Source organism: Marmota marmota, unplaced genomic scaffold (assembly GCF_001458135.2).
Source record: "Marmota marmota marmota unplaced genomic scaffold, marMar, whole genome shotgun sequence".
Classification (NCBI taxonomy): domain Eukaryota; kingdom Metazoa; phylum Chordata; class Mammalia; order Rodentia; family Sciuridae; genus Marmota; species Marmota marmota.
The window spans coordinates 2,530,293-2,543,408 of NW_026000252.1; the positions used below are offsets into that span (position 1 = coordinate 2,530,293).

At 37.8% G+C, this 13,116-nt stretch overlaps 1 protein-coding gene across 7 annotated transcripts in view; it reads right to left on the bottom strand.

Moving 5' to 3' along the window:
• Window positions 1-209: 209 nt before the first annotated feature.
• Window positions 210-13,116, bottom strand: part of Pabir2 (PABIR family member 2) — a 40,162-nt gene continuing 27,255 nt past the window's right edge. For 4 of the 7 annotated variants that reach the window (XM_048796586.1, XM_048796582.1, XM_048796581.1 and 1 more), the window contains 2 exons: window positions 10,500-10,535; window positions 210-449 (listed from right to left, as the gene is read on the bottom strand). In XM_048796586.1, the coding sequence (XP_048652543.1) occupies window positions 389-449; window positions 10,500-10,535 (97 nt within the window). In that variant the 3' untranslated portion in view covers window positions 210-388. The remainder of the gene's footprint in view (window positions 450-10,499; window positions 10,536-13,116) is intronic. The other 3 variants (XM_048796589.1, XM_015506157.2, XR_007344837.1) reach the window with 2 other exon arrangements.

Genomic DNA, 13,116 nt, shown 5'->3' on the forward strand with positions numbered 1-13,116 from the left:
CACTGAGATTACAGGTGTGTGCCACCACACCCGGCCCAGATCATGTTTTTTGACAGATGAAACAATTGACTAGTCAGTTCCCTAGGTCTGATATTGCAAGTTGAGGATCCAACATCTGTTTGATTTCTCTTTAAAGTCCTAACTAGAACTATCAAGAATGGTTGTGTTGCCCTTTTGTTGACCACTGGAATATATAAAATGAGACAACATTGGGTTCAATTTAATATATTTTTTTTGAGTCAGAATCTCACTATGTTGACAAGGCTGGTCTTGAACTTCTGGGCTCAAGCGATCGATCTTCCTTTCTCAGCCTCTCAAGGAGCTGGGACTACAGGGATACTCCACTGCACTCAGCTTCAGTTTAAATCTTAACGTCAGAGGAAGAGTTCTAATCAGGGTTGTTCATCATGAGCTTTGGACACAAATCAGCCTCTTCCAGGGGTGTTAGACTGCAATGAAAACAAGAAATCAAAGCCTTACAGGGAAATGTCCACAGGATTATCTAGTCAGCCAAAGGATGTACTTTTTTTGGAAGTTAAAATTTTAAGTTTAACGAGATATTTCCATTTAAAACAATCAAGATTTTAAATTGTCTAACACCTGGAGTTTAAAAAAATAAACTTCTTTAGTTCCTAATTCTTTGAAACATACAGAAAAATCCTAGTTGATCAATTTCCATTCCTATATGCTCATCTCTTTTATTTTCTTCTTCTCTACAGATAGGGTCTATATTGCAATAAGCATCTCCTGACCCTACCTCCCACCCACAGAACATCTGGAAACTGTGCTAGTGAAATAGCAATGGTTTTATACAATGCTATGATTTTTATAGCTAGAAGGAAGCCCCCCTCCACTTCTACTGCCACCACCAGAGATGGGTGGGTGAGTTGCCCCACAGCTTTGACATCAAAAGGAGAGCAAGCAGTGGAATCTGGCAGATCACCCTAACCAAATATCACCCAGGCAGAAGGGGCCCAACCTGTCTGGTGAGATTCCTTCAAATATACTGTACAGTATCAAGGCTTAATTTACCAGAAAAAAAATGGAATTTACCAAGAAATATTTAAGGTAGAGTAACAAAGCTCTTGGGATAAACTTAAACATAACTTTCTAAGCTTAGACAGCATAATAAACTAATTTTAGTTTTATTATTATTATTTTATTTCAGAAACTAATTTTTTTAATTTTTTGGTACCAGGGATTGAATCCAGGGCACTCAACCACTGAGCCACATCCCCAAACCTTTTATGTTTTATTTTGAGACAGGGTCTTACTAAGTTTTGCTGAACTGGCTTTGAACTTGTAATCCCCCTCCCTCAGCCTCCTGAGCTGCTGGAATTACAGGTATATGCCATTGCACCTGGCTCTAGAAAGGACATTCTATGGAATCACACCCATTTGGCCTAGTACTAATTAGACCCATGTCAGGCCCCTTAGACTTGGCACACTACACACTGATATTGACAACTGTGGCTGGGCTCCCACCACTGCCCAGTCATCCCTTATACTTTTAAGTATTCCAATCTCTCTCCTCAGGTACCCAAATCTTCCTCCAAACTTGACAATTTGGTTGTTGAAAAACTGATAGTATTTAGCTACTGGAGATGTGAAAGCCTTTCTTACCAGATGAAGTTTTTTTTTTTTTTCCCCTGACTACTCCCTAAATTATCATCTCCCACTCTGCTCTATATTTCTTCCCTTCTCACTTTCTCACTCCCACATTTACCCCTCCCTATAGACCTGTGATATCCTATTATAATAGCCACTAGCCATGTGTGGCTGCTTACATGGGAAAGAATTTAAATTAAACTAAAAATTCAGTTTCTTAATCACACTAGCCACATTTCAAGTTTTCAACAGTCATGTGTGGCTAGTGGCTACTTCATGGGACATCACAAATGGACAACATTACTATCATCACAGAAAGTTCTGTTTGAGCACTGCTCAGGGGAGTCCTCTGATTTTTTTCCCATGTCAGTATCTACTCAATATCAGGCAGACAAATGCATTATCCACAATGACAGTAGCAACATTGACGACTGTTTTACAAGGGACACTCCTACTTCTCTAGCTGCCAGTTTTTTGAATGCCACGAAACTTTCAGAATGAGTACTACATTCCTTTCTTGGTCCTCTTCAATGTTTTATTTTGAGACAGGGTCTTACTGAGTTCTGCTGAGCTGGCTTTGAACTTGTAATCCTCCTCCCTCAGCCTCCTGAACTGCTGGAGTTACAGGTATATGCCATTGCACCTCCTTAACTTCTATACAGAAATAGTCACCAAAGACTTCTGGGGCATCCTATACCATTTTTTTTTTCAGTCATCAAACTCCTAAAATTCCTCCTCTGACCTGTTCCACCCACTTCTTGTCCCTGGCATATCACCATTGCTGAAGAAGTGCTGGTTTAGTATGATAACGTTTTCCTCCTTGATCATTCACTATTCCAGGATCTTTGATCCTACTTTTCCCTTCTGTGCCCAAATCCCAGTCCTCTGCCAGCCCTCCTCTGATGGTTTGACCTTCTCTCTTTTGCCTTTATCTACCTGCTCTATGAAAATGGGTCTCAAAAGAAGACAATTGAGAGTAATGAAAAGAAAAATAAAAGAAAGAAAATTGGTCTCAATCTCATAGCTAAAGCTGCTAATTGACCTACATGACTGGCATTGCTTCAAGAGTACCAACCAAGAAAAAGATGATTCTATTATCAATGCCCCTAGGGACACAAAGAAATCTGTTTCCCCATCCCAGCTAATGCCTATGTTTTGCAACACAGTAGAGGCCATTTAATTCCAGAAGAAGCAATCTGTCCACCCCTAAGAGTCTGTATTGTGAGGGAGAGAGAGACCTGCACGAGACCTGGGGACTTGGGGAGGTGGTAACAAAGACTACAAAATGAAAGATGGGATGGTGTGGCCAAAGGAACTCTGCATATATAATAATCCTGCCATAATTTTTTCTTTTTGCAGGGAGGGGTACCAGAGATTAAATACAGGGGCATTTAACCACTGAGCCACATCCCCAGCACTTTTTAAATATTTTACTTAAAGACAGAGTCTCGCTGCATTGCTAAGTGCCTCTCTGAGTTGCTAAGGCTCCCTTTGAACTCACAATCCTCCCGCCTCAGCCTCCCGATGTGCTGGGATTACAGGCGTGCACCACCAGGCCCAGCGGCTGCCTTAATCTTAAAACAAGTTTTAAAGTCTCAGGATGAAAGCCGGGCATGGTAGCACATGCTTGGAAAGCCCACAGATCAGGAAGCTAAGGCAGGAGGATCGCAACTTCAAGCAGGCCTCAGCAATTAGTGAGACCCTGTCTTGAAATAAAAAAAAAAATAAAAAGGACTGGGAATGTGGCTCAGTAGTTAAGCACCCCTGGGTTTAATCCCTAGTACCAAAAACAAACAAACAAAAAATCTCAGGATGACGTAGAAGTTCTTTTTAACTATCATCAATCTATCTATTTATTTATTAGTTGTAGCTAAGACACAATACATTTATTTATTTTTATGTGGTGCTCAGGATTGAACTCACTGCCTCACATGTGCTAGTGAAGTGCTCTACCACTGAGCTACAACTCCAGCACAACATAGAAGTTCTTTTCCTTTTCATCTCTTCTCTTTTTGTTTCAGAGTGGGGAGTGGGTTAATAATCCCTGCACTGCTTCTTTATAGAAACCTATGCAATAGATGTAGACCATAATGGAAAACCAGTCACTTTCACAAAGGCAAAATATCATGCAATAGCTGAGCATGGTGGCACACGTCTGTAATCCCAGCAGCTCAGGAGGCTGACACAGGAGAATGGCGAGTCTAAAGCCAGCCTCAGCAAAGGCAATGAACTAAGCAATGGAGTGAGACCCCGTCTCTCAATAAAATATAAAATAGGGCTGGGGATGTGGCTCAGTGGTCGAGTGCCCCTGAGTACAATCCCTGGTACCTTAAAAAAAAATCATGCAATAAGCCTGCATAAATTACACTTTGGTGTTACATGAAGGAAGGTGACAGAACGACAGTCTCCTTCCCTTCTCAAAGCCTACACATGAAGTACACTACAGCCTCTAACAGTATATGATGTCTAGAACTAATGGGAAGGGAAGTCAGAATTTTCTACCTTTTTTTTGGGGGGGGGGTGACTTTCAGCATACACATTGGTCGGCTGATTAGAAAGACAAGAAAGTGGGTAGGTAGAAATATATAGCTCATTCAGCTACATGAAAATTAAAGTCATGCTAACAAGGCAACGTGCAGGAGGTTTGATTCTGTTACAGTTCAAGAACGCCAGGCCCTGACCAATGTTCTTGAAATGTAAATTCAACATTCAAAACCCGTAAGTGACACTAAGAACACTGGAAAAACAGCAGAAATTTACATTAGACAGATGTGGGAAGTCCCAAAACGCTGTGATCTTTTACAGCTACAAGGTCAAGGCAGTTTTTCACAGTGATTTGTACGAAGTTTGCTTATAAAAGAAAAACAAATTTAAGAGGGCATTTGGTTATGTACGGAGATAACCAGCATAGCAAAAATAACTCCCAAAGCGAGAACTACTTACTAGGCAATTTGAATTAAAATAATATAAAAGGCAGATTATTGGGGCTAGCACATCACTTTTTCTACATTTGAAGAAAAACAATTGTAGATAAAAAAAAAAAAGAAAGAAAAGAGTTTTCTTTAAGAAAGAAAAAGAAGGGGCTGGGGCTATAGCTCAGTGGTAGAGCACTTGCCCCTCACACATGAGGCACTGGGTTCAATCCTCAGCCCTATATATAAATAAATAAATAAAATAAAAATATTTTTAAAAAAGAGAAAGAGACTGGAGTGAAACTGCTGTTTAAAAGAAAGAAAGAAAGAAAGAGAGAGAGAAAAAAAGAAAAAGAAAATCTTTCTCCACAAAGACGCCTTTCCCATACCATTCTGCCAAACAGATTCTGTTACTGGGTAAACATAAGCTACCAACAATTTATGTACCAATATATATAGCAAATTATAGTTGAGGAAGCTTGTGAGCTCATGAAACAGATGGTAGATTCGTGTGGTGGCCCAGGAAACATCGGTGTTTTGACATAATGAGGCACTGCAAGTCTCTGACAGTTTCCTAGCATGACGAACATTTTGACTTTTTTGTTGCAAAATTGGAGGAAAAGAGAATCCTGTAGAAAAGAAAGGAGGAGAAGCAAGAAATGGCATAAATGATGCTCTTTTGGAGTTGGATTATCATTTTCCAACTTTGTGTTTAATTATGATAACAGCAGAAAGTACACCAACCCAGCTCATAATGGAACTCTTAGACTTGCTATCTGGGTTGAGGTGAAATTTAGTGAGTACAACAATTTTAACACCACTTCTCTAGCACTATAACTCATCGAAGGAAGGCTGGTCAAATAATCAGGGCTGGGAACGAGGGGACATAATCTTGTGTGAACCGTGTAATTAGAGAATTTGTCCATGATTACTTAAGTTTTGTGAAAAGAAATCTCAGACACTTAAGGCTTTTACAGCTCATATTTCTCGTCTAATTAGGAACTGGTGTTTGTTTAATAAACGACTGGTTCAAAAAAATAAAAATGAAAAATCAACCACTGTTTCACGACTAGACTTCAACTGTCCCACCACATCCTGGAACAAACTGTTGACTCACACTCAGATCCACACTGACATCTGCAGGTAACTGGAACAGGGCTTCTTATGACTTGATTTCGAGACTCAGAATTCTCAAACCATTCATCTTAGTACTGTGCTAACCCACAAAACTTAAATGCCTTGAATGGCAATGTACTTCTTAAAATAATATTCTGAATATTTATGTGCTTTGCAAAGAAGGAAATATTGCATATTGAGTATATGCTTAATTATGTAGAAAATTCCACAAACACACAGCTGTCTCTGCCTGGTGTAATTATGTTGATTTTTATTTTCACTTTAAAACTGTTCTTTTTTTCTATCTTCCATTACTTTTCATATATTCTTCAATTGGCATATATAGTGCTTTTATAATAAGTTATTCAAAGATTGCTACCTAAATTTTGACCCAAACTTAGTTGTCCCAATTCAAATTTGTACTCAACATTTATCAAAGCCATGGTGGTGGGGGACTCTATAAAATGTTATATAGGCTATTGAAACTCCAAAATATGTTGCAGATTCAACATGCTCTAATACATGTGATTTTTCCATGGTGCCTTTCAACTGAGCAAAATTTCAAAGTAATGTTTATTGGACCAATTTATAATTACAGTATTTGGGAAAACAGGATATACTACCCAGAGCCTCCTTTTATAATGACGGTCTAGGGAAAGGCATGTTTTCACTCGGCTTATGAAATCAAGTAACTCATGTAACTTCTGATGTCAAAAAATCAACATATAAAATCGGCTTACTCTATATGTGGAAAATTAATTGTAACAGAAAAACATCAGGAATTTCTAGTGGTAAAAAAAAAAAAAAAAAAACAATTGCTTACAGGCTCAATAACAATTCCAATCAACAGGCACTCATAAACACACAGTCTCCCAATTCACAAAGTGCGTCCTATTTCAAACATTTACTGGTGTCTACGATGCATTTTCTTAAAGAAACAAAGTTATAAAAGAGTTCCAAGTTAATTCACAAAAGTGAAGCTAAAATACTGTAGGTTTGCAATGAAATCCTAGGAAGTAGTTTTAGCAATAATAGAAAACAAATGTTGGAATGATTTTAATGATAAATTATTTCTCCATGTTCTTGTTTTGGTGCGTAAGACACATATAGAATAAGATAAGAAAGCAAGACATTTTCAAGCAATTTATATGCAAACATCTAATTTCATTTTGAAACTTGCACCTCAAGTTTTGATCTAGGTATAAATTTTATGCATACGGGCTTTGCTGAAAGTTTTACTTTAGTTAACAAACAGAAACAAAATAAAATTAGGAAAGAAAACTAGGAGAGAGATTGTGGTATGGAAACTGGACAAGAATTAAGAGTAGCGAAGGAGGTGGAAGTAAAGAAATCTGAATCTAGACGACTCCTTGCCTCCATGTTATTCATTCATTCATTTATTCAACTCTTAAGTGGCAAGTTGCATTGGTGAATGTAAAGAGACAGTAATTTAATCATTCATTCTGCAAATGTTAATTGAGCAGTCATTTTGTACACAAAGCAGGGGATACTAGCATGAACACGGTAGTCTTGGTTACTCCTCATACATATGATAATGTAATATTGAAGACAGACATTTAACAAATACTATAATTATAAGTAGCATAAGGGCCATAAAAGGGACACCTAGGGAGATTCAGAAGTGCCTAATGGGACAACCTAATTTGACACTGCCCATCCTCCTGAGTGATCCAGATGGTCAAAGTTACTGTGCTTAAAATATATTCACATTTCTTATTATGTGGAGTGGGTTTTTAAAAATACTGTTTTTAGTTGTAGATGGACACAACACTTTTATTTTATTTATTATTTATAGGGTGGCAGGGATTGAACCTAGTGCCTCATGCATGCTAGGCAAGCGCTCTACCACTGAGCCACAACCCCAGCCCCTATGTACTTAATTTAAGTGATTTGTATACTTTTATAAGAAATTAATTGGGCTGGGGTTGTGGCTCGGTGGTAGAGCACTTCTCTAGCATGTGTGAGGCACTGGGTTCAATTCTCAGCACCACATATAATAAAGGTCCATCAATAACTGAAATTTTTTTAAATAATAAAATAAAGAAATTAATTTAAATTTTCTCCTAGGATTTATATAATTCTCATTTTTACATGCATAACCATTTTAGGATCCATTTCAGGGTATGATGTGAAGTATGGAACACCAAATAATACAAATGACTATCCAATTATCCTAATAGCATCCATTAAAAAGCTCATCATTAGGGCTGGGGATGTGGCTCAAGTGGTAGCGCACCCACCTGGCATGCACGAGGCACTGGGTTTGATCCTCAACACCACATAAAAATAAAATAAAGATATTGTGTCCACCTAAAACTAAAAAATAAATATTAAAAAAGAGCTTCTACTATGTTTTTTTAAAAAAAGTTCATCATTAGAGGGCTGGGATTGTGGCTCAGCAATAGAGTGCTAGTCTAGCACATTAGAGGCCCTGGGTTCGATCCTCAGCACCACATAAAAATAAATAAACAAAATAACTACTTCTAAAAAATAAATATTAAAAAAAAGTTCATCATTGGGCTGGGGTTGTGGCTCAGAGATAGAGCTCTTGCCTAGCATGTGTGAGGCACTGGGTTCGATCCTCAGCACCACTTAAAATAAAAGTCTTGGGCCCACCTATAACTAAAAAAAATAAATATTAAAAAAAAAGTTCACCTTTGCCGGGCACAGTAGCACATGCCTGAAATCCTAGCCACTCAGGAGGCTAAGACAGGAGGATGGCAAGTTCAAAGCCAGTCTCAGCAATGGCGAGGCACTAAGTAACTCAGTGAGACTCTGTCTCTAAATAAATAGAAAATAGGGCTTGGAATGTGGTTCAGTGTTTGACTGTTCCTGAGTTCAATTCCAGTTACCACCCTACTAAAAAGTTCATCTTTGTCAAATGATTTGGGTATACGTTTATTACATATTAACTTTTCATATATACTTGAGACTATTTCTGAACTTTCAGATTTATTCCATTGGTCTGTCTATTCATGCACCAGTACATCATTCAATGTGTTATAGCACAATAAATCAATGTTTTAACCTGGTTGAATAATTTTTATAAATTTGAAGTGATATGGAAAAAGATGGGGGTCATCTTTCTTAATGGAAAAGTGTTACCTAGTAAATGTGGAAGGAATGACAGAACTAAGAAAATACCACCATCTTAAAAAAAAAAAAAAAGATTCAGGTAGGGGGTCAAAATGTAAAATGGGTGAAACTTATTGGGCAACAGGACACTTATACAGTAACAATAACTTTCTAACATTACTATGATACTAATTACAAAGAGAGAAAGGATACCCTTACAATAAAAATCTGGAGGATACCACCTTAACTAAGTGATCAAACTTGGCATCACAATTGGGACAAATTAACCTCCTGATGTGATGCAATGGGAATCACCAATGCGGTATTCTTGCCAAAAGTGTTTAACTTGACTCTAATCATGATGAAAACAATGTGACAAATCCAAATTACAGGATATTACACAAGACAACTGGCCCAGACTCTTGAAAATGATTACTTCATGAAAGATGGGAGAAAAAAGTAGGAATCTGTTCTGTATAAAATAAAACTGGACACATGGTAAGTAAATGTACTTGTATGACTTTGATCCCGAATTTTGGCTCCTCAATTTAAAAAAAAAGGCATAAAGAAAATTACTGGGACAGCCAGGTGCAATGGTGCATATCTGTAATCCCAGCAATTTGGAAAGCTGAGACAGGAGGATCACAAGTGTGAAGCCAGACTCAGCAATTAGTGAGACCCTCAGCAGCTTAACGAGACCCTGCCTTGAAATAAAAAATAAAAAGGACAGTGATCATCTCAATGGCCTGGGTTCAACTGCCAGTACAAAAAAAAAAAATTATTGGGGCAGCCAGGTATAGTGGCTCACACCTGTAATCCCAGTAACCTGGGAGGCTAAAACTGCAGGATTGCAAATTCCAGATCAGCCTGGACAATTCAGAGAGACCCTGTCTAAAAACAAAAAGAACTGGAAATGTAGCTCAATGATAGAGCACCTCTGGGCTCAATACTCACTACACCCCCAAAAATTTTTTTAAAAAAGAATATTAATTATTGGGATAATTTGAACAATATGAATACAGGCTGTGAATGTCAATCTTAAATTTATTAGGTATGCTAATGATATTGTGATTATGTAGGCAAACACTTGCTTTTAGGCAATACAAGCTGAAAAACTGTCTTGATCTGCAATTTAATTTCAAATGGTACATAAACTATGTATACCTACATAGCATGTGATGTATATTGTGATATATATGGGGAAGAGAATAAATGTGGCAAAATATTAACAAGTATTTAAGCTTGATGAAGCATATATGGGTGCTTATTATATTATTCTTTCAACGTTTATATAGGTTTGACATGTTTTGGGGGAAAGAGTACGGGGGATTGAACTCAGGGGTATTTGACCACTGAGCCACATCCCCAGCCCTATTTTGTATTTTATTTAGAGACAGGGTCTCACTGAGTTGCTTAGCTCCTCACTTTTGCTGAGGCTGGATTTGAACTCGCAATTCTCCTGTCTCAGCCTCCCCGACCGCTGGGATTATAGGCATGTGCCACCACACCCAGCTTAGATTTGACATGTTTCTAACTAAAAGGATAAAAAATTAAAATTAAATTTGAAAATATCTATCAACATTATAAACACACACCCATTGACCTGGTTCTTTTGCTTTTAGAATTTATCTGACATATGTTCAAAGCTACTAATTACAACATTGTTAGACAAAAGCAAAAGCTTGAGAGCAATATAAATTTCCTTCATTAGGAGATTATCAAAATAAAATGGAGGGCTAGGGCTATGGCTCAGGGTAGAGCACTTACCTACCACGTGTGAGGCACTGGGTTTGAATCTCATCACTGCATATAAACAAATAAAGAAAATAAAAGTCCATCAACAACTAAAAAATATTTAAAAAATGAAATGGAGAGGACAGGGTTGTGGCTCAGTGGTAGAGCACTGGCCTAGCATGTGTGAGGTGCTCTGGGTTCAATCCCCCACACCAAATAAAAATAAACAAATAAAATAAAGGTATTGTGTCCATCTACAACTAAATTAAAAAAAATTTTATATATATATATATATATATATATATATACACACACACACACACACACACACATACATACATATACACATATGAAAAAGCNCATGTGTGAGGCACTGAGTCCGATCCTCAGCACCACATAAAAATAAATAAATAAAAATAAAGGTATTGTGTCCAACTACAACTAAAAAATATTTTTTAAAAAAATTGAAGAAATCCTTTGTGAACTATAAAATAATTTCCAAGGCTCAGTATTAGGTAAAAAAAATTAAGGTACAGGAAAAAGGGAAAAACCTATTGTATTTGAAGGAGTAAATGGCGCTGGTTCTTTCCCTCTTAATTAACCCTCCAAAACTTTGCAGTCCTGGCATCCCTTGAATCTGGGCTAGCTTGTGACTTGCTTTTGGACAATAGAATAGGCCTCCAGAGGCCTTGTGTGGTGCTTCTTCTGTTCTTGTGGAACCCTGACATCACAATGAGAACAAGCTCAGCCTAGACTGCTGGAGGCTGAGACCCTATGGAGTAGAGCTGGCTAATCCTGGCTGAAGTCATTCTAGACAAACCAGCCCCCAAATGATTTATCAACTAATCGGCTGAGATCATCAGCTGACCCTGGCCCTCAACAGTAGGACCATCCAGCTTACCCACAGACTCATGAGAAAAAATGCACAATTGCTATTTTAAGTAACTTGTGATTTTGAGGGGAAAAAGTTAGGAAGAGGTTATGCTGTAATAGCTCACACAAATATGCTACCATTCGTGTAAAATTTTAGGAAAGAGAATATATAGACTTTTCACACATGTAAACTTTTCTGTAAGGGTGCACAAGAACTGAAAACAATTGCTTTGGGGGAGAGGAGCCATTGTTGCTGGGGAATAAAGGTGGGGAGGGAGACCTTCTGTATCTTTTGAATTTTGAAGCATGTATTTCCAAAGAATGAATAAATAAAATCTGTTCTTTTCTCAAATCTTTCCAAAACCCTTGAATCATCTCTTGAAAGGATAGGAAACTTATATCCTACTGGCGAGATTATATATTGGTACAATCTTGGTAGGGTGGAAAGATGGCTTTCAGCAGTGCCTATAAAAATATATAACTGCATATGCAATGCATAGACTATCTCTGTAAGAACTTGCCAGACTCTTATAACACTGTTTGCTTCCAAGGAAGGATCTGATAGGTCTGGGAGGGGGTCAAGAACAGGAGGAAAACTAGCCAGGCACAGTGGTGTGCGCCTGTAATCTCAGTGGCTTGGGAGGCTGAGACAGGAGGATCGGGAGTTCCAAGCCACTCTCAGCAAAAGTGAGGCACTAAGCAACTCAGTAAGACCCTGTCTCTAAATAAAACACAAAACAGGGCTGGGGATGTGGTTCAGTGGTCGAGTGCCCCTGAGTTCAATGCCCAGTACCAAAAAAAAAAAAAAAATAGGAGGAAAACTAACTTTTCCCTGTATACCCATTTTGCTGTTAGAATTTTTTATACTGTCTTAACTTTCCAAAAGGAAAATAATGAGTAAAATGTATACCCTTTGACCTTGAAATTTATCACTTCTAAGAATCTCTCCTGCAGAAATACTTTCAGGGCAAACAAACATATAGGAATGTTTATTTGTGTATACTAATAAATAATAAAGAACATAAATGACAATCAATTGAAGATTAAATTATGGAATATTCACAAAGAAAGTATTATCCAGTTGCTAAAAATAAACTCATAAATCATCAACAAGCTTAACCTACAACATTCTAGAACTCTTAAAGAACTCCCTAATGCCCTCTTGCAGTTATTCATTCTCTACTGACACTTATAAACTAAATAAACATATTTAATACTCAGAACATTCCTGAACATTTGAGGGGGAAGGGTTACTGGGGATTGAACTCAAAGGCCCTTTACCACTGAGCTATATCCCCAGATCTTTTTATTTTGAGATAGATCCTTGCTAAGTTGCTGGGGCTGGCCTCAAACTTGTGATCCTCCTATCACAGCCTCCTGAGTCACTGAGATTACAGGCATACACCACCAAACCCACCTCCATCCCTGAAGTCTCACTTCCAGTCACTCTCAACAAACTGAATAAACCTTTTTAACTATCATCTAGGTCTACACAGAACATTCCAGAACTCTTTAAGCGCCCCCTAATGTTCACTTCCAGTCATTTGCCAAGAAAGATTGCAAGTTGGATAAACCTATTTGAACATGTCCCAGGTCTACATAGTACATTCTAGAACTCTTTCTTTTTTAAATATATTTTTAATATTTATTTTTTAGTTTTAGGTGGACACGATATCTTTATTTTATTTTTATGTGGTGCTGAGAATCGAACCCAGTGCCTCACGCATGCTAGGCAAGTGTGCTACCACTTGAGCCACATCCCCAGCCCATTCTAGAA